Raw genomic sequence first — 23,129 nt, 5'->3', positions numbered from 1 at the left:
TCTTGACTATTCCACTTGTCTCAATAGTTTATCCTGGAAGAGCAGAGCCGAGCGTAGCCAATCAGGTCTGCTCCTCGACTGGCTCCCCGCTGGGATGTGCGCTTTCACCTTTATCATTTATCTTGTCTGAAAACAGAACCATTTTAAAGTATGCAGATGGCTCTGTTATCTTTAGTCCGCCCCAGGATAATGAGAGCAGCCATGATGAGTTTGTTAAAGGGTCAGACAAATCCTACCTTCAATTAGACGTATTTAAATCAAAAGAAATGATCACTGATTTAAGAAAATGTACGTACAAAAGAGATCAGGTCCATTTAGAAACAGACTGGAGAATGCATTCAGTCTTATAAAGACTGAACTTTGAAGCAAACTGTGGAGTTATGTGTTAAAACGGGCACCAGCATCCGTCATGTTTGAAGAAACTTCGATAAACTTTTGACAAAACAACAACCATTTCATGTTATCATGCTTTCACTGAGACCAAACCATCCATACCAGCAACCCTGGTATGGATAGATTACAGCAGCTGGCTGGTTTGATTTTACTTGATGACTTGCACCCTTTATATAGAGTTTCAGTTTCTAATTAGCCATCATTCAGAGAAGAAGAAGAAAAAAAAAATGGTTTTGCCATCTACCTGATGCTGTGTAAATTCTCCATTATCATTTCTTCATCTCTCTCTCTTTATGTTGAGTTACGCTTATCTGTTGCCCATCATCTTAGTTTTTTTTATTTATTTTATATATATATATATATATATATATATATATATATATATATTTATTTATTTATTTATTTATTCATTCGAGGATGGATGACTCACTTACTGCAGGCCAGATCTACTTAGGACTACAAATGAGGCAACGTGAACCTGAACCTAAGAACGAAATGAAAGAATTCTTATAAATCTTTATAACAATTTATTTTTCTTAAATAAGACTGAGGTGGAATTTCTTTTTGAATGCGTTTCCATTACTCTGTCTTCTCTTTGTAGTCAGTAAATCAGAGCGATGCTGCCTCTGATCCTCTGCAGGAGAATGATGGCTCACGATACGATACCCCAGTCACAACCCAGACTTGCGCGTGTAACACTGTGGGTTCGCATAATTGCAAAGTGCGAGCAGAGACGGTTGGCAGACGAGACGACAAGACGCTGTCAGGACATGCCTCCAAAACGCTTAGTCAGGCGGCCATTTCACCAAACTGTAATGATCATGTGTTAAGAGAGCAAAGAAATATTTTTGACATTATGGTTTTTGTGAAGAGAGGGGAGAGACGCGCACTCTGGTATGTTTGTCGGTTTGTGTGATTTGGATGCACACCAGCCACATCTACAGTGCGCTGGGCTGGGAGAGGCAATTACAGTAACAGTGGGCTGACTTTTCTAAATATCCTTCATTATAATCTGCAGGGTGTTTGCTCTGATGCTGGGCCTCTGTATTATATCTCATACAGAGAGCTTCAGCCAGTGTACACAAGCTTTTAACAGAAGCCACATGATTTTAGCTGTAGCACGTCTTCAGTTACATCAGCTTGTCATCAGACATTTATGACGACTGCAAACAAAAGACATCAAAGGATGAGGGGATAGAATTTAGCAAAACGCACAAGGCGAAGCCCGCTTTGGTGTTGATCGCTGATTGTCAGGTGGACGAACAAGCAGAAAACCATGCAGCCAGAGGAAAGTTACTCACATGGTACAGGGTTTCTCACATTAGGGGAGCGCTCTCTCAGTAAAATAAAGCCCACAATAAGAAAATAAAACTAAGGCTGTAAAAGTTCTGGCGTCTCGAGAAAGTTCTGGATTTGCAACCACAAAGTGGTACAGTAACAGAGAAAATTAGGAGACAAACCTTTTAAGCAGCATGCAAAAATATGTTTCTGGCTGCGTATGTCTCCATTTCAAGAAAAGAAAGAACCCTGAAACTGGGACACAAATATCTTAATATAGGTCAGACTGTTATACTGGAGAGTGTGAGGAACTCTGTGTTCGTGTACATACAACAGCAACAACTAGTAACTTAAAACACTCCCGGTTTGCTTCTTACCTTGAACGGGCTCCTACTCCTCTGAGAACAAGCCTTCTCCCTCAGTTTCTTACATGGTGTAATTAAATTGTAAATCTCTTTGATGTATCAAGGTTTGATATGTCTTCACAGATTTATGAGTTTATTTTTCCTGGCATCCTTGCCTGCATTTGTATTAAAACACAGCTCGTCCCGAAAATTGGGATGAATTGCATTAGTGATATTATCAAGGTACAATACCGATTGCCTGCTTTCCCCTCGACACGTGTTCCATTGTTCATTTTACAGCAAATGTAGTGGAACAAATTACTTTTGGCCACAACGTAGAAAAAGAAACACTGCAATTGATCATTTTCAGCAATTTTACACACAAGTTTACATGTGTATGAAAAATCAAGTTGGGGAGTGTTCTGTGTTTTATCTTTTGTATGAAGCAGTGCTGAATCACGGACACGTTATTGGCTCCCTAATAGGCCGTGGTGATGGAGTTCGGGAACACCAAAGCTGAGTGTTTGGAAAAATTGCAAGCTTAATTTCACTCACATTAAAATACAAATAAAGACAAAGTCTTTGGTCTGTGCTCTTGATGTTTTGGAGTTTTAAAAAAAGACTACTTGCATTTGTGCTGGTACAGTACTGTGAACGAATAAATAGTTCACTCTTTCTGAAGGCCTTTCAAAGTTTGCCTTTGGAGATTGACTGCTTTTGAACTCATACTCACTCCAGTTCTTGTACCTAACCATTTTCAGAGGAATTTTTATTTTTATTTTTGGCTGTTTGTTAGGCCACTTAAACACCGACCTATGAATTATTCAAGAATAAAAAGGCAAGCGATCAAAGGAATAAACCAGTGTTGTGTCTACACATCACAGAAAAATTAGCGAAGACACAATTTTACATTGTATTTTCATTTATTATTAGGCTGCTATTGCTTATTATTCCTAGCAGCCTGTCACAAAAACATACAATTTGCTATTTTTTTTTAAAATGCCACAGATAACTTAGTTTGACAGGTGTAAAATAGTATTTTTGCACCAACGGGGGGATTATCAAACACCTATACCCAAGATGCAGTTGGCACTTCAGCTGATCCTTCTACTGTTCACTGACGTCTCATCAAAAATGGTTTCAGTGGAAGGCTAACTGTCAAGAAGCCATTCGTAAGGAAGGCAAAAAGGGAGAAAGGCTGACTGTATGTCCAATTAATAATAATAATAATAATAATAATAATAATAATAATAATAATAATAATAATAATAATAATAATGGATACTTTATTGATCCCCATGGGGAAATTACTTGTTTTTCTCTGCATTTGACCCATTCACTCAGTGAAGCAGTGGGCAGCCCACTAAGCAGGCGCCCGGGGAGCAGTGTGTAGGGACGGTACCTTGCTCAGGGGTACCTCAGGGTAGCCGTTAAGTGGATTCGAACCGCCGACCTTCCGATCATGGGGCGACCACTTTACCTACTGAGCTATCCCTGGTACACAAATAGTACACAAATAGTATTTGTGTACAAATAGGTACACAAATAGTATTTTCGCCACCCCCCCAGAAAGAGATACAACAGCGCGTTGCAGCCATCTTTAAAACAGGGTGGTTGCAGCTGTGTTACCTTGCAACATTGTCATCTGTCTTAATTTTTCAGCCTGTCATTGATCCCAAACACACTGCCAGTGCAGTAAAAGGATACTGGGAGAGGGGGGGAAACCCACAGGTGAATACAATCAATTATGGATTGGCCTCTCTAGAGGCCGGACCTCAACATTATGGGATCATCTTCACAGAAAACTGAGCAAAAGGCAGCCAACATCCATAGAAACGCTTTGAACATCTTTAACGAAGCCTGGAAAATTATCCTTAAAGACTACTTAAAGAAATTAAAGATGGCTTGCTTCAGAGAATAAATGTGATCATACCAAATATTGCCTTTCAGGCTTGTTAGAATTCCCCAAACTCTGTACTCTAGACTTTAAGTTACTGATTATATGGAAAAAAATTGTCCCCATGTGTGATTTATCATCATATACTATATAATTAGGTTAGATATAATTAGATGGTTAACATTTCATCGAGAATGCTGCTTCATGGAGAATGTTTTGCTTCACCCAAAAGCAGCATTATATGGGTTTTCATTTTGGCATAAAAAGGAAATAGAAAATCTGCCGGTTATTAACTTCTTAATGAAACCATTTGAGAATTACCGAGGGGAAATTTCCCGATTGTAGCGCCTCATAATTTATAAGCATATCAGTTGTTGGAAGCATCAGATAAATATAGCAGAGCAAAAGCTACGAAGGTGGCAAATATTAACCACCTTTCTGTATCTCTATAATTTTGTATCTTGCTCGTACTGCTGGTCAGTGGCTCCCTGTTTGCAGCTGTGTTTTGAAAAGGAGTGGTTTGACACAGGCAGTGGGTGTTATTGAGAGGGCATTCACAGAAAGGAGAGGAAGGTGATTAGGTCAAGGGTCAAAGGGACGATGTGGTAAGGGGAAGGGCCTGATCAGTGTCTTCTAGGTTAGCCTCCACTATTCACCACACCTACATACCCCCAGAGAGAGAGGAGTCAGAGGAGCACATATTTACCATTAGGGAACAGCTGTGGGGCTGCCTGGGACTGGACACTCCTCTCCCCTGCATGCACGTACACACACGCATGCACACACACACACAGTTAAAACACCACTTTAGTTCTATGTACATTTAAACCACAAAGGATTTGTGTCTTACACCAAGCAGTTCTCACTCCTGACTCGTCACATACTGACACTTTGTTAAGACCCATTAATGTCACATTTTAATGCACTGAGTGTCATTCTGTCATTTTTTAATACAGAGGGTAATCTGAAAGATTTCGATAGGTTCCTCACCTTCTTATGTCTGGTTTAGGCTACATCGTATCAACTGTATTATGGCCCAAACTGTACAGAAGATCATTTTATCCTGAAAAATGTGTCTTAAATCTCTATGACTGTTGAGTTATTTCTGTAATATGAGCACAAATCTACACCAGTCATTGAAAAACTAAATATAATGAAGCAAAAGAGGAATTAGGTTGGTGGTGTAGCAAAGTGGAACTGCCAAATGGTGTAACACCATAGACAAGCCAGTGTCATTAACGTCACTTTTTATTTTTTTACATTCCTTCCCCCAAAATAGCAAGCATATGCCCTGCTCCCTAATGACATCACAAATGTTGTGGAAAAACTGCAAGCATGACTGATCACGGAACAGTACCTAGTCTGTTGTGTCTCTCAGTCACACAAAAAAATATATATTTTATGACTATAATTGCAAAATCTGATGAGTGGCCAGACAAAAACACTGTCTTGTCTGAAACTGGTCTGAAGTAGACGCCATTAAACTGTAGGCAAATGTGCTCTGTTGGCATTGTTACTGTCGCAGAATGAAAAACTGATGTAACAAAGAAGCAGAGATGCTTTTTGCAGACAGGAAAAGTTTGCCTTTGAACTTTTGGCAATTTTGCAAAACACTGTATTTTAACCTTTAATCACCAACCATCATCTTTTCCTAACCTTGGTTAGTTAACCCTAACCCATAAGCCAAGTTTATTGCCCTATCATTGCCAAGAAGCTACAGGGGGAAAATAAATCAAATCAAATTATAACAAATTTATTTAAAAAAAAAAAACAAAATGGCCCATAGACTGTACATAAATGATGGATGTATCCAGACTGAAGTATCCGTTCTGCTTTGGAAGACTCCGCTTGGGCATTTCAGTCTCCATCACCATAAACTCATCAGGAAAAACTCTACTCAGGTCATAAATGAATTTTGACAAGGATGATGTTTATTTATTTGGACATTTCTGCAATCAAATGAGTCGCCCCCTGCTGGTGATTAGAAACAGTAGACTTATGGCACTTTGTCACTGGCTTCAATTTATGCCCTTTAAAATGTGACCAAAATGGGTCCTGAAAAATCATCATTATTTGACGAGTTGCCAGCAGCAGTGAGCTGGCTATGCAAAATGAGAACTAATTTGATGCTCTGCACCTTATTCCCAGCATCATGGTAACTCTGTTTCCCAATCCATTCTTACTGGAAAATAAATACTGTGTGAAGACAGCCTAACACCTTTAATGGGAAATGTGTTTGTTTCTTTCTTTATTTCTTCTTTTACAGAGGGATGGGGGAGGGGAACACCCTGAAGACATGGCCTTTACCACCATTCTCCTGCTGCACAGTTAATGGAGGGGATTGTTTTTACCTTGATAAAGATGGGCATATTTTATTAATGGCATGGAACACAATCTTGTGTATTTGAAAGCAGACACAGTGGAAAAGTCAACTGAGAGCTGGATGTTTTGGTATTTATTTTTTTATTTTTTTTATTTTTATTTTTTTAAACGTAGGTCATGAAAACCATTACTGAATAAATGCTTTTCATTTTTCAGGTTTGACACACTGTTGCCTCAGCACACATTGAGCTTAGCCTGATAGTTGGCACAGCCACAAACGGCACAACTTGTTTCTGATCTCCGCAGCATGTCAGAAAAATGCTACAAGGCCACTTTTTCAGGTCATCCAACTATCGCTGGGTAGTAGGAGGCTGAGGTATGTTCACATTATCCCATTTACCGAGTGACAGGTTGTGCTCACACGTTATATATTTCCAGAAGGCTTCAGAACACTCACCAACTCATACAGAAACCAGTTCAGTGAAATGAATAACGAGAATTAATGAAAAGCATCATGGAGTAGGGAATAAGGTGGATTGCATGGATGATAAGGGACTGCCTCTCTTGCATTAAACAAATCATTAATGTTCATTTATGCTGGAAGGTGATAATGACATTAGAGAATGACATTATGCTGTTGCAAAAGAAAACAGGCGCTCGCTGGTAACAAATGAACAAACAGATTAATCATTTCCAAATCCTGTCAACAAACTGATAATGAAAGTTCTTGCTCTAAATTAAAGGGTGACATTTCAAGGCAAAAGTGTTACCTTGCAACATGCACTCATGCAAATACATATTCCACATAGCGCAAAGAAAAGGCAGCAGGATCGTTTGTGTGTGAGATGAGGCTTTTGCTAGTTAGTATGAGCACTGTGAGCCTTGACAGACAGACAGCGAGTGGTGGTTAGTGCCGCAAGCTGAAAGTCAGGGACAGCCAGATTCATTTCTGCACTTTATAGGGTCTTTTATGGTCAGATCATTTCAGAATTAATGTTGTTAGGCTGTTAAGTCAAGTCTCTAAACACTGTCAGTGGCCTAGCCATTTAATTTATGTGGTGCCAATAAAAATAATTTCAGAAAGCATTACTGTCCTTTTGTTTTCATCTCCTCTGTAATTTATGTCAAATTATGACTTTTAATTGACTGGCTTTTACTTCAACAAACTGCTCCAGCAAAACTTGCTCAGCGAATGCCATTTCTACAGTCGTCTGAGTGTATATTTAGCTTCAACTTCACACTCAACTACAGGCACACATTTTAGTATGCAATCCATGCACACTCACCCATGATATAGCTAGGGTGGAGGACTGGGTGCACATTGCCGAATAGAAAATGGCTGTCTGAGACTAAAATTGCAGGAAGATTTTTGACTCTTATCCCTGCATGAATTATTTTAAATCACTCACGCACACCCCTGTAATTAAAGCAGGTATTCTCTGAATTGGTCACTCTAGAGTCCACAGCCCTTTTAAGGTGCCAGATGAAGAAGAAGATGTTAGATGCACAAGTCAAACTGTAACACTGTAAAGCATGCAGACTTCACACCTAGAGCCATGGTTCCACCAATGTGTCCCAATCCCAACATGCAGCATCCAGAAACAGTAATTCTCAGCGCACAGAGGACAGGGCACAGCGAGACACGTCTGAATACACCGCAGACCACCCGAAATGAGAGCAATGTGTTTATGTTATGGGCATGTGCCTGAATACTGCATGTGTTTACATGCATGTGATGCATGCATGCAGGATATGTACTGTATGTTTGTGTGGTTGTTTGTATAGCTTTCACTTTGTATTATAAAATGCATCTCTCAACTCTCTTTGTGTGCGTGCGTGTGTCTTACGTAGTGTGGACAACTCTTCAGATGATTGAACTCCTGAGCATGTCTGCATCTGACTGCGATTTGTGGATGTTTATGATTTGCTGTGCTAACATCATGAATGCTTCCACATGATGGCCGCTCCTTTCCGATACCTGGACTTCACTTGATACAAAGACCGTGAAGAAAACGGGTTTTCTAGAACTGTTGTGAAAAATCTGACTTTAAGGAGCGTGTGTTAGTGTATGTGTGAGTGAGAGGGGATGTGTGCCACCCGTCAGCCTTCCTGATACAAACATTTTCAGCTAGAGCATCATCAGAGGTGAGAACAGAGGGATAAAGAACAAACACTTCCAAATAGAAAGGCATATGGTGCATTATTACAAAATGCATCACTAAGCACAGGGAGGGAGATTCATCACAAAAATGAATGAAAATGTGCAGAACTCGTATGAAACACCCGGGAAAATAGACTAAAGAGTGAAGGTAAAGCATACTGAAAGAGCCCACCTGCCTAACAACAAAGCCACTGACAAGGCAAAAGCTGCTTTGCAATAATTTACTTTGCTGTTGCTTTTGGATGAAGTATGAGGAGACTAAATCAATCAATAGTGAGGCTAAACAGGCGTGTATTTTCACGTTGTGCTGTTTCTATGGATACCCTCTACTGTCTATAAATCATTTACTATTGCTGAATGCGTTGGCTGAAAGGGTATTATCGCTGCATGTCATGCAGACATGGAAAAACACAATAAACCCAGTGCGCCCTTTTTTCTGACTTTAAGAACAATGATGTTAAAAACAATACAATATTGTAATATTAATTTAGAATTTAAATTGATCCACTGGCTCAAAGGCAGATTTTTTGCTTTTATACACTGAAAAAAATTTTTTTTTTGAAAATTCTGTTTAAAAGCAGAGCTGTATTTATTGCGTTTTGTTTTCACTGGAGGGATAAAGTTATTGTATTATTCAATTTATTTATGAATCTTTCATTGTCTTAGAAACCCCCACAGAGTTACTTATAGTGCATAGCAGCAGTGCCTTATTGAATAGCTTCCAACCTTCTTGTCAATCACTCTCTCGCCTGTGGTTCACGATGCAGAGTGTTTGTTTTATTGAGGTTTTATTCTCTATTATGGAGTTTGTCAAAAGAAGCGCCCCTGTGCCCTCTCTCCACCACTGTAACTCCAGAGTCTGTGGGGGGAAATCAGAGATTTTAACTGGCTGACTGCTTCCTAATCTGGCAAACCAAATGTAAATTTCTTTCTGCCTTGAATAAGACTGGTAAAGACGTATAATTTTGTTGCGGACGACTTTGTGGCATCCTCTTGGCCTAGGACAGTACAGCAATAATGACAGGTTGGCTGACCAGACCTTGACACAGGTCTGGCTCTCATCAGGGCTGCGGTATTAAAGGAGATCCAGAAACACTGAAATGATCAGCCACTACCCAAACCAGGCTCTCAGACTTAGCAGCCACCGAAACCGAGCAATCGCCTCACCAGTCTGCTCTGCAGGCGAAACTAAACATGCTTTTCTTCATAGGAATACGCCTCATCCAAATTACTTAGGCTCCAATTACAAAAATTTGTCCTAAATGGGTTTGTAGTGTAAACAGAAACTATTAATGACACTCTGGTTAAATAGGTGGATAAAATAAAAGGTCTCTCTGCAGCAGCAGTCAGTCTCAGATTTACACCTGAACAAGTTTTTAATGTTCCATGGTTGCTGATGAAAAATCTGTGCATTTCTGCATGGCTAGGCTAGATACATGTTTACATAGACCTGCGCTTCGACTCTTCTGCAACTCACAGCTCCCATCTGATTTAAAACTGCCCTTCACAACAGCTCAATATGCCTGAGTAGCTGAATGATTTTTACTCAACATAAGTCAACTGAGGCAAACACTGATAAATGCCAGTGGAAGGTTAGGTCAGGCGTTTGAGTTAATCCCCAATGGGAAGCAGTGGAGGAAATGACCCAAGGGCTAATAGAAGGTGTGTGTCTGACATGGCTGAGAAAAACAGAGGAAAAGGCACAGTGTCCAGTAAAAAGGAAGAGGAGAAGCCAAGGCAGATGCAGGGGCTGAGAGGTTACTGGAGCAGCAGTAGGAGAGGGAAAAGCACAGTGGGTGGTAGCCTTTTGTCCTTGCATGTCACAGATCAAGAGAAAGGCTCAGGGATACAGTTATTTTAACGAGGCCTGTTTCTCAACTTGCATTTTATCACATAAAACTCATTTCAAACGTTAATTAAATTTGCTGTGGGAAATTGGGTGCCAAGCTAATCATTTGTAATTTCACATTTTCTCATTCAAAAACTATTATTTCTTCCCCTTGGTAGCTGCATTGGGGTGAGATGACTCACCTACACAAGTCTTTCCATCGCTGTGCAGGACAAACTTCATGTGGCAAGAACACTTGGGGCCCTGGTCAGTCTCCTCACAGATGTGCTGGCAACCCCCATTACCGTAGTTGCACGTCACTGGGAAAGGACACGTAGTTAACACAAATGGTACTTTGAGGATTACGCACAGTCTAAGTTATTCATTTGAAAGTCAGTGTGGAGAGAAGAGAGGAAACAGAGGGGGAGAGATGGCATGACACGAAAACAAAATATGCACATTTAGATGGGACAATCTAACACACACTCTTTCTCTGGGCCATATGCTCTGTGACGTAAACACTGCAGGCTCAGTTTAGCCCTCTTTAAAATGTGCACAGAGTAATGTTTCCGATGGAGTTTCTCGAGGTGAGCTGAAAACTGAAATGATTACAGAGGCAAGAATGGCGCTTGGAGCTACCATGATTATCGTTTAACCTCAGAAATTGTACAATAAGACGCTAACAGCGCAATAAGAGCTCTGAAAACTAATGCAACCTCTAGACATCCAACAGCATCGTCTTTGTTTATTCAGTGCTATTTACACCTGGACTTAGATTAAGGTCAAAATCTGTGCAGCATAATACTAGGTAGAGCGTGTATGGATTTCCATATTCCCCACCTCAGGTTCTGAATCCATGTTAATTAAATAAACTCCTCTTGGTTAATTAATTTATATCTCCCACTTAATCTTTTTATCCTCCTGACTACACTGAAGGTTGGAGTTGGAGAGGTCACGTTTTTAAACTCACCAACACTCAACGAGCAAGCAGCTGAGCTTTAATCCTTTTCATTCATTCTACAAAATATGCAAAAGCTTTAAAGTCATTAAAACACTATACACGTAATGACATTTCATAAGTACTAAGTAAAATTTCCGGTCCAAGTTTCTGCGTTCAGGCGAGGGGAGCGTTAAGTTTGGCACTTTTAACACACCTGTGATGACAGAGTGAAAAAGAGCACGAGCGAGCCTAGGCTTCTACCGCCATCCTGTCTGCACCCTACCATCCCTGCGCCTTTTGCCCTTTTCCTGGGCTGTCACAGAAAAACTATAGAATAACACTTCTCCAATCCTTATCCAAACACAGACAAATCCCCCATCAGCCCTGGCCCCAGCTCTGACAGGATGATCTCGGTTGCACAGCAACAGGAAGTGTGCACTGTCCGTCAGAGCAGTCCCCTTCGAGTAACCTCCACATGCTTGCCCCGGTTGTGTAAATGATTGCTACTCATCTGATAAACATGTTTTTCTTTACAAGGACTATTCCGAAGATTAGTCACGGCTTGGTAATGCAACATAAATGTCAGTTGCCAACTTCAAATGTGATGGAAGGCATTTGTGGAATGAGTGCAATTATCCATAATCGGCTAGTTTCCAACCCAATCACCTTTTCATGAGGAACCTATAAACCATCCTTCTGACGTGTTTCCCTGTGTGTGTGTGTGTGTGTGTGTGTGTGTGTGTGTGTGTGTGTGTGTGTGTGTGTGTGTGTGTGTGTGTGTGTGTGTGTGTGTGTGTGTGTCTTTAATAGAGGGAGTAACTAAAAATGCTTCAGGTTGAGACGACTTACGCTTGCAGTCCTTCATGTTACGTGTGAGCTGGAATCCCGGTCGACACTCGCAGGAGATGCCACCCTTCTGCGTTTCCCTGCAGATGTGTGCACACCCATGATTCTTGTCCATACAGGTGGGTCCCTCGTTTTTTGTGCCATCTGGTTGCACTACGAAGGAAGTTTTAGACAGAATTTTAATCGCAACTGCCCAACAGACAATTTTTCTAAAGCCAGAGATCACTGACTAAACTAAGAATTTGACTTTTAATTAGAAAACACAGAAGACATAAGTGGGGTGGAAAAGCCTTGCTCAGATGCCTTGCACACATTCTACCCTTCAGTGCCTCATGTGCCTACTGGTGGTTACTGATATGCCCAGTTACCCCTTTACAAAGACTCAGGCCCTTGTTGGAACATGCAGGCTATAAAAAGGAGGCTGCCTGCAGAAAGGATAAAACTCCCAGCAGGAGCTGATCCCGTAGACCTGTAATTTTAATTGAGGTAATCCCCCATAAAGAAAAGAACACAATGAAAAACCCTTCTTGGTTAAATTCTCCCTGTTGAGACTGAGATCAAAAGGGATTGCGCTAAAGGAGGGGTGTCAGTGCACATTTTCATGAGTCATCAAGGTTGAAGCACTTCAGTAAGAGCACGACAAAACCCCACATACAACACAAAATAAAAGACACTGAAAAAAGTGCCTTTCATCATTTAAAGCTTTACTTAACATGACACACAATGATGCGTCATTTCAGTGTGATGTATAAATGGTTGATGAACGGGCACAACAGACACCCAGCATACATTTCCATCCCTCGTGTCATAAATTATAACACAAATGGTGCAGTGCTCTCTGCATAAAGCTGACATCTTTGCAGAATACGACTGATATTTGACTTATTCGTTGTGAAACCTTTCCTCCACTACAGATGCAGTGACAAACCTCAGCTCTCAGGCTCATTAAAAACCAAACAGATCTCCATCCTTTCCTTTCCTTTCCCTTTCCTTTCCTGGGGTACAGGGAGGAAGTGAGCAAAAGACATCTCCATTAATGTCTCATTAAATCTGCTGTCACGCTGAAGGGTGTTTGGAGGTCTAACTTTTTTAATTAGCCAACTTTTTGCTATATATTGATGCATTTGCATATGTGCATGTAAGTGTCAACAGCTAGTAAAGAACATATAACCTTGTGCACTCTTCCTGAACACTGGAAATGTAGAGGCTCAGTTGTCTTGCCAGCTATATGCTGTCATATAGTAAACTCCTTGTTCCTGCCTCAGGGGTTATAAAGAGAAGGCAATCTCAGTTTGACAGAACAAGTTTTTACATTATTCTGTCCCTAACTACCCATTTGTCTGCCACAATAACCTCCCCTGATTATGCCCTTTTGTTTTCCAGATGTTTTGCCAAAAAGAAGTACCCTCTTATTTTATACATTTCCACTCATGGCTGTTGTCAGGAATCCATTCCGAGTCTCTCTTTGCTTCAAGGAGCTGACAACGTGAATGTGATAGACAATTCTGACCCCCTTGTTAAATACTGTCCATCACTTTAAGTCTGTCAACAAGTGTCACAAGGTCATGCAATCCTCTCAGACTTTCCTGTCTGAGCTGTTGATGTTCTGGCAGACAGGGTGAACTATTAGACACCAACTGCAACAACAGCTTTCCCGGGAGCACAAAGACTCGGCGCTAAACAAACACTGAGCCAAAAGGAAAAAGGGCACGGCTGAGCGAAGTGAACATGAATGAGCATCAATAGAGCAGCTGCTTTAAAGCACTGCAAATTTCCCCGTGAGTCATGTGGATATTTAAGTAGGATATGGAATTCAATGGTCCCCTTTCTTGACTGCGTCTATCTGAGGCCAGAGCAAGAAACATACCGCTCTGAACTTAACAAAGGATTGAATTTCCAGCTACTCCCAAATGGACCAAAGATTATTTACTAAGGTTGTATTATGAATCCCAAACCTCACTTCACTCTCCCTTCATTTTTATGCAGCCCCTCTACCCCAATGCTACAGACCCATCCATCAATAACATGTCAGGTTGGGGCCAGAACCTAGGCCTTCGACTCTCTGAGGACCAATAAAAGGCAAAGTGTTGACACAATGGCCCTTTTCTCCAGGCTAGTCTCACCTATCATCCACCATGTGCACTTTCTTCTAACTTGCTGCCAAAAGCCTCCAGTTTTTATCATTACTAAATGATGGGAAGCAGAAAGAAAAACATGCTTTTATATGGAGTTGGACAGGAAAGCAAAGAAGAGAAATAATACGACTTAAAAAAAAAGAAACACACATGCCATCATCCACTAACACAATGTGCTGAGCCATAAAACATTACTCTATATGTAGAAAGTAATAAAAACTATCACAGGACACTTTATAGGCAGAAAACTGGACAGGAAATAGAGTCTAAAGTCTTGGAACAGAGCAGGAGACACTCAAGATGTGATGGTTTTTCACCCAAGCTCAAACAGGATAGGCATTTTCAAAAAGGAAATATTTCAGGATAGGTATTTTCTTCCCTTTGTGCAAGAAAAGAAAACACAGAAATTAAAGAAAATGAAATAACCCTAGTTTTTTCTATTACAACAATTTGTGACCTCAATACCAAACGTTTAGTTCAGCGGTCCCCAACCTTTTTTGCGCCACGGACCGGTTTATGCCCGACAATATTTTCATGGATCGGCCTTTAAGGTGTCGCGGATAAATACAACAAAATAAAACTAGTACCGGTACCGAAAAAAAGAAAATTTATTCATAACACACGTGAAAAGACCAAGGAAAACCGAGTAAACGATAAAAACGATAACTAAATAACGCTGAAAACCGATAAAAACCCTGAAAACTATACATTTCACACCTGAGCATCAACTCTCGCGGCCCAGTACCAAACGACTCACGGACCGGTACCAGTCCGAGGCCCGGGGGTTGGGGACCACTGGTTTAGTTCATTACTAGAAATAACGCATTAGGAGCAACAGCAGATGTTGAAGGGATAGCGAGGGATTTAGAGGAAATATACTCTCTATAAAAAGAAGGCATATCCAACATCTAATTATTAATTCATTTCTTTGGACGGTGGGAGGAAGCCGGAGTACCAGGAGGGAACCCACGCAAACACACGGAGAACATGCAAACTCCACACAGAAAGACCCCGGCCTGATGGTGGAATTGAACTCAGGACCTTCTTGCTGTGCGGCAACAGTGCTAACCACCGTGCCACCGTTGCCACAAGGTTGCTTGTGTACAAAGAGAGCCTTTTTTCCCCTGTGACATCCCCTTTTTTTCTGAACATGTGAACTTATTCTGATCTATGATTAGCAGAATATTATAATAATAATAATAATAATAATAATAATAATAATAATAATAATAATAATGGCATTATGTCGGATCATATTCAGGGGTGGGATAGCTCTAAAACAATCACTGAATGCACATTTGTAAATATAGCTTTAGAAGATATATATGGTATTATAATCTACCTGGAGTAGTCAGTTGTTCATGTCTGGTGAAAGCTGCCATGCTTAAAAATTGTTTAACTGGAATTCAATCAAACTTCTGAGGTTTATTTTATTCATATGAGTGAGCTACAATCAAAGTTAAGAAAATACATAAATATATATATAAATTAAGGCTCTAACCATGGCCATAAAAAAAGTATATATTGGGGGTAACTGTGACCGAGGACCTGTCCTGGGGCAACCATATCACCTCAGTTGCACGGAAAGCCCAACAGCGCCTCTACTACCTGAGGAGACTGCGGAGCGCACACATTCCCAGATCTCTGATGTTGAACTTCTACAACTGTGCCATCAGCAGCGTTCTGACGTATGGATTTCTAGTGTGGTTCCCCAGCTGCACCAAGGCCGATCAGCAAGCACTCCAGCGGGTGGTGAAAGAAGCTGGCAGAATTATTGGAACAAGTCTGCCAGAGATCAGTAATATCTTCCCCACTCGCTGTCTGAGGAGGGTGCACAGTATCCTGCGGGACCAACATCACCCTGCGCGCCACCTTTTCCACCTGCTGCCCTCAGGGAGAAGGTACAGGTCTATACAGGCCAGAACATCCAGACTGGCCAACAGCCTGTATCCACAGGCTGTGAGGCTCCTGAACTCTCTGCCCCCCTCTCACGGACAATAACCATATCCAACTTCTTAATAGCACTGAACTTACTTGTCAGGTTCTCATGTTTACTTGTCATGTTCTCATGTTGTTGCTAAGGATTGTCTTATTGCACTGGAGTCACACTGGGTTAAATATTTACACTTGGGTTTTAAGGGGTATTTATTATTTTCTTCATTATTTTATTTACGGGTTGTACGGAAGCCCCAAATGCAATTTCATTGTTCTCTGACAATGACAATAAATAAATAAATAAATACTAAATATTGACTATAACACAGTTTTATAGAACCATTACAGCTCTAATCCCAGTCCTAATCTCATCACTCATTCCAGGAAGCCGATAAAGAAAAAGTAAAAAAAATGTTTTTACATTCATCAGGTCCCATCGTTCCAAATATCAAAGAGAAATTAAAAATGAATCCCATGGAAGAGTTCAGGTCTTAGGAGGTTAATTGCCAGTATTCTTACACTAAAGTAAATGAACAGAAACCGCATGATCCTCCAGGATAAAGTCTCACTCGTTTTGTGTGTTTGTCAATAAGAGGAACTTCAGCTTAATATGTGAGATCAGCCACAGTGCCTGCAGGACACAGCTTTAGGTGCAGGTCACATCCAAAAGATACCTTTCTGAAAACCATCAGTTCAGGACAATGAGTAGTGAAGGTACCTAAGGATTTACTGATGATAGAAACTCCACTGGACAGGTCAGTCTAAATGGATAGCTGTGTGGAGAGACTGACTGGCACTCAAATCATTTTCTAAGCCTGGGGCTTGCTGGCTTAGACAGTGCAGTTAACTCCACATCTTGCGAGCTACAAATGAACAAGCTATTTCTGCTGCCCTCTTATAACCCAGACTGGCTCTTTAATAAATTGCAAAACTTGACTTATGTACCATTTTTTTAAAACATCTCTATCTTGCCAGAAACAATTTTACTGGACTGTATGTTACACAACGGAGCTAGGGACTCTGTAGGAGCCTGCAGCTCCTTTGAGATAAAACCAGCCTATGAAGAAAATAACCATAAACTATTGACAGCAGGATATGAGTTTTAACACAACATGAGAAACTAAGCCAAAAAAAGAAGAAGAAAAAAATAACACTTAACAAATCCAACTAAAGTGCCAACTTCTATGAACTTCAAACAAAAGATTGAAGGAGGCCGCAAGTTCTTCACCACAGCGCTGCAAACCCTCTTAAACCTGAGAACCATGTAGTGGGGAGACTGAAACAATGGAGATGAAGTAGTGGAAAGCATGCCAAGGGTTTATGGTCTGCTCTTAGTGCCCCAGGGCAGTGAAAATAGGGCTCGTGGTCCGTGCTGAGCTGCTGTCATACATATCAGAGGGGAGTCGGTCCCCCTCTTTTGGGGAGAATGTTAAGCAACAAGCTAGCGTTGGGTGGATACAAACTGAAAAGAAGGGGCCTAGCGATGGAGCCACCACACTATTAAAGCAACATTCCTTCCTCTTAGATAATGGGCCCTTAAAAGTTTTAATAGGAGGATAAAAATGTCAGCGCATGGAAAGGAGAATGGGAAAAGAGTCGGACTGGGTTGGGCTGAGCCGCAACGCAGAATGGTCAGACAGAGCAACAGGCCAGTGAGCCGGTCAAGGAAGTAACTCTTCCCCACTGACTCTAAGAGCAGCGAGTCCATCCAAGTGCTACTGTTTGGGTTTTCTGATTTTCTGCAGCTCTCAGAGGCCTTGTTGAGGCTTCTTATTTCACTCCCTTTTTTCCAGAGAGGAGCCACTAAAGTCATAAACAAGCAGAAAATGGAAAAAGATAGCAGACATCTGGACTGATATACCTCACTGCTTGAGCGCTTGTTGTACATCTTAATATATTGTGTTTCTAGAGTAAAACAAAGCGTGGAGAGCTACCATGATGAAAAACAAAAAAATAAGAGGAGAAACATAACCTAAAACAGTTACATTTATAGACTTTAGAAGACTAAAATAGACAAGAATGTGCTAGATATGATTAAAGCTCTTGAGAATCTCGATTTCTACTGTAGAAAAAACATATTGAGGAAACCGCGTGTGCGTGCGAGCCTGTAAGCGTACGTCTATTAAGGTATGTGGATGCATTGACACACAGGTGTATTTGCATAATGTATGCATGTGGCACACACATTTGAGAGTGTCGGCTCATCTGTGTCACACACAGTTGTGCAGCACCTGCTGTGGATGTGCCACTCTCCCCTTCACTCCTCCCCCATTCTATCAAGGTCACCTCACTGTGCAGTCCCAAAGGAGCCAGGCGCCCTCCCAGCAGAACAGACAACACAGCAGAGCACATCCAGGCTGCAGGTTTTCTTCGATACGGAGATACAAAAGGCATGAGATACAGTATGTTATTACAAAGCCCAATTCTCTCCAAAATCAAACCAAGAGGCAACTGCAGAAGGCATCTGTCTCTGCAGAGCCTAGTCTGGCCCTCTGGTTAAGCCCATGATAGCCAAATGTTAGTGGAAAAACCCCACTGGCACTCTGGCAGTCCGCACCAGCGAGCTGGGCTGGCCAGCTTAGAGATGGCCTTCAACAAACCCACGAGGAAAAAGGATGCCCGTCTCAAATGAGGTTCAAAGAATTCGGTGGCAAGGCAGCCAACATTTGCTGAAGCTCAAGCCACTGATGTATATTTGTTAAAGGGTGGGGATGGAAGGGAGGAAGGGCATGGGTCCTGTGAAAGTCTGGACAAATAGCTAAGATGTGGGAAGATAATATAGGAAAGAGGCAGAGGAAGAGAAAGGAACGAACAGGGAAGGAACAGAAAGAAAGACACACACACACACACAAGTGTCCGTATGTCTTCATCTGTGCAGCTCGAAGTCTCTGCTCTACTTCCCTAGAATAGGAAAAGAGCCTGGTTATACAGTTGGGCTGCAGAGCAATGAAGCAGCGACTTTTGCACTTGTAAAAACAGTTCTGCGGCCAATGCACAGACAGGCGGGCAGACCCACTGAGATCCACGAGAGCAATGATGAAAGAACCGTGTCGGCTTCTGCACAATGGGACAACCACTGTTACATAAACATATATTAAAAGCATACAAACTTTCCTTTTACAAAAACAAATGGATGCATAAAGAATTTCTCTTTGCAATCTTAAATAAGAAGCATCGCATCACAGGAACAATGGAAACTGGCCCTTTATCAGCGCATTACTTCATGAAATTAAAATGTGAAACAGCCTGATAAATGGATATTACAGTCCAGGAACTTGGGTTATTTTATCCATTTATGTAAACACAAAAGCAATAAAACAGGGTTCAAGGACTCTGTGCCTCGTTTCAAACTGGAGGAACACTAACTGAGAATATAATATAAATATTACGAACGTGAGCTAATTTATCAGAAAACTCCTTATTGTGTTGCAGTTTTAGCCTGCACATAAGTGCTTCTAAAGTCAACATGCCACAATCTGCATCTAAATGTTAAAAAAGGACATGCCAGGATGTGCCTCTATCGGAATAAAACTGGAAATTATTAACCTGCCTTCCTGTGCATGCAAGTCTGTATGTGTGTGTGACGATTATTGTGTAACTATTTGAATCTGAGAAAGAAAACGTGAGAGAGAGAGAGATTAGCTGCGCAAAGGGAAAAAGCCAAACCGGGAAGCTAATGGAAGCTGTAAACATAGGAAGAGGTTTCCACTGGCAAAGTAAACATTTCATGGACAGAAAAGCTCTACTGTAGACAAAAAAACATCACCAATCAGGTGACTGTGAGATACATTTTTAGAAAAAATTGCTCAGTTATTCTTTCTAATAGGATATAGGAAAATGCCGATTTGATAATCATGTTGGAACATGAAATGGAATGTGTAAACGTGGCCCATATTTCTTTTTTCTTTTTTTTAAATGATCGCTTTTCCATTACAAGATAATTTTTGGATGATACATTTTCTTTTTGAGTGCAAACTCTGCTTGGAGGTAATGCATGTTCATCTGTTTCTGATTTAACACTTTGAAGACTTAAGTGCAACAGTCTATTACAGTCTCCTTCAGCAGTGAAAGGTGACAGTAAAGCCTCGGGGCTCATGTAATCAAATTTTTCGGCACAATGAGCTTTAGACACTCTGGAACCTAATCATCAGACTACTGAGAACTTTCAAACTCCATGTTGCCGCTCTGCAGCTTTCATGGCATAGTCAACCACATTTATGTCATCACACTGATTGGCAGTGACAAGACGTTGGATTCAGAAGGCTCATTTTCTCTTTCAAAGTTACATCACCCTGCTAACTTGTGTCGGTTCAACTTGCTTCTTGTGCTGCACCGTTTCTAAATCATTTCCTACCAGTGGATGAGTCAACTTTCACATCCCGTGTATCCTGTTTTTTGTATTCAGAACTAAAGATAAATATACTGAATACTCAAAGCACTATACATGACTTGCATAACCAACCATCAGTGTGCACTTAAGGTAATTGCCATACCGGATATTCAGAAATGTATGAGGCTGAAATTATGGATGTGTGGGTTGTAGGGCTGAACGATATATCGCATTTGCGATAATATCGCGACATGATCAAGTGCAATTTTCTAACCGCAAAGGCTGCGATTATACTCTGGACATGTCCAAATTCATGGGCTGCATCCTCCTGAGGCCGCATTTGTAGACCGATTACGTCACAGCGACGTGCCGAAGGCTGTCCAAATTACTACCATATCCCAGAATTCATAGCGCGGCCCAGCCAAACTCCAGTTTCCAGCAATGGCGGCCGCTACTAAGTTTTAAAATTACTCATACTAATCTTTCTGGGTCACAAAATAAACTTTTAACATATTTTCAGGCGAGAAAGTAGTTGTGTAAACATCAAATATCTGCTCGGTTTATCAAGATATCCCATATTTGCAAAAGTGCTTCGACGTTTTCAGAGGCGTCTGCTACCCACCAGCTCGACAGCTAGCCGGGAGCTCGAGGGTTACTGATGCGGCCGAGAACGGCACAACTCCCGGCACATCATTTTCAGATCACCGCGGAGTTTCGCTGCTCGGGTTAAACGTAATATATAAGTCACTTAGACAACCTAAAAATGTTATTGTTGGGCTTTTTTCAGTGTTTTGTTTGTTCGTGAGTAAATCGGTTTGGCTGAGATTAAAGTTATTAGATTAGATAAAATAAAACTTTATTAATCCCCCGGGTGGGTTCCTCCTTGGTTTTCACACAGCTGACTAAACGTCAAACAGAAAACTTATTAAACAGAAGTATGAGACAGTCGAGAATTTACACCAGTGTCTGGTTATATTTTAGATAGCAAGAAGCAGACGGCCGAGTTTATTAAACTCCACCGAGACAGCGGTGACGCTAATCAGAAGGCTAGACCGTCCAATTTCACGCCTTTAAACTTTAAAGGCGTGTTTGTGTGTGTGTTTATACAATTGCTATTATGTTTGCACTTTATGTGTAATGTTACTGACTGCAGAGATCAGTAAGATGTGTGTATTTTTTATTTATTAGTTTTATTTATTTAATATTATTTTTTAATTGAATGACTGTCTAGTAGTTCACAGATGTCGAAAAACTGAGTGTGGTAAAGCCACTGATTTTGTTTATGTATATTTCTGCAATCTGCACATTGCACTGACTTTCATTTTAATGTTTACACCAGGGTTCCTTGTCAGCACTTTATGCTCAGATGTTTGTAAGCTAAAAATAAACTATTGTGTATGTTCAAATATACTGTTGTGATTGAAGAAGTTAAATAAAAATGTCAGTCATCAATTCATGCATCACCTCATGTCATCATAACAGAGGTCTGTCTTCCAGGAAAGAACAGTTTAAAATTAATGTAATATAGTATTGGCCATACTATATGATGTATTGCTTGTCTTTGTTTAATAATACAGAAGACAAAGACCTTAAAAAATAATCGCATATCGCATCGCAATATTGGGGCAAAAAATCGCAATTAGATTATTTTCCATAATCGTTCAGCCCTAGTGGGTTGACTGAGACTGAGATTCCTGAATTCCAATGTGCTGGATCCCATCTCACGCACATACGTCCCTGTCATCCTCCTATATAAAAGAGATAATAAATCAAACGCAGAGCAGTGGAGCCCTCTTGACCTAAATGGCATTCCTATCAACCACTAAGCACCTTGGCTGGCCTTTGAAAAGCTTTATTTCTTGACTGGAAGAAATGTTTGGAGAGAATAAATGAACTGTTACAGCTAGACGATGGAGCCTTCACTTGGTCATAGTTATTCCTGCTGAGGGGGCAGGGGCAGGTCTAATAAGAGACAGACCAGCAGCAGCCTTGTCATTAGCTGAGAGGCTGGCAGACCCCTGCTGCCTAATTGGCACAGGCTCACTGCTAACAAGGGCTCGCTACCAGCAGGGGAAACAGACCGGTAGCAAAAGGCACTGCAGTGTCCAGGTCTGTGCTGTCCTTGGAAAAACTGGTAGAAGTTACCCAGGGAACACCTGACCCATTAATGGAAGAAATGGAAAGCTGATGTCTTTTTAATGAGAACAATAAAGCTCATGAGCAAACTGCACCCCAGGCTTTGCTCTTTAAGAGAAGGGCTGGCTGAATGGATGGAGGGTTGCATTTAAACTGGCTTGGCTGGGTGATTAAATCAGCTTTCATTTTCTCAATCATTTTTTTCCCCCCTGAGCAACGTGTGTAATTTTTCTGTAAACAAGCACGGTGAAATTTGCTGAAATTCTGTGGGGTTCTTGTTCTGTAACAAGGCAAAGTCACTTCCTCACCAATTGCATTTTCATACAGACACATACTGTTGTAATAAGAGCAGTAATAATAAGCAGATGAGTAGCTGCTCTGTCTCTTTGTCTTCCAAAAGTAATGAAACAATGACTAGGCGTCTATCTGATCACTATCGGAAGTTTGTAGATTTATGGCAGCTTTAATCTCTAGATCCAAACGGGTCTCATCTGTAAGCAATAAAGACTATATTAATATTAACAGGGGAGATCGACAGAAACGAGGTGCATTTACAAAAGAAAGAAAGAATAAGCACAAAAGAA

At 40.9% G+C, this 23,129-nt stretch overlaps 1 protein-coding gene across 4 annotated transcripts in view; it reads right to left on the bottom strand.

Annotated features, from left to right (window-relative positions):
• Window positions 1-23,129, bottom strand: part of scube3 (signal peptide, CUB domain, EGF-like 3) — a 79,797-nt gene that overhangs the window by 20,974 nt on the left and 35,694 nt on the right. For 3 of the 4 annotated variants that reach the window (XM_080897986.1, XM_080897989.1, XM_080897988.1), the window contains 3 exons: window positions 12,013-12,162; window positions 10,427-10,543; window positions 4,619-4,666 (listed from right to left, as the gene is read on the bottom strand). In XM_080897986.1, coding sequence (XP_080754112.1) covers window positions 4,619-4,666; window positions 10,427-10,543; window positions 12,013-12,162 — 315 coding nt within the window. The remainder of the gene's footprint in view (window positions 1-4,618; window positions 4,667-10,426; window positions 10,544-12,012; window positions 12,163-23,129) is intronic. The other variant, XM_080897987.1, reaches the window with a different exon arrangement.

Source organism: Rhamphochromis sp. 'chilingali' (assembly GCF_963969265.1).
Source record: "Rhamphochromis sp. 'chilingali' genome assembly, chromosome: 12".
NCBI lineage: Eukaryota > Metazoa > Chordata > Actinopteri > Cichliformes > Cichlidae > Rhamphochromis > Rhamphochromis sp. 'chilingali'.
Note: the sequence above shows the minus strand (reverse complement) of the source record. Positions and strands in the feature narration are given on the sequence as shown.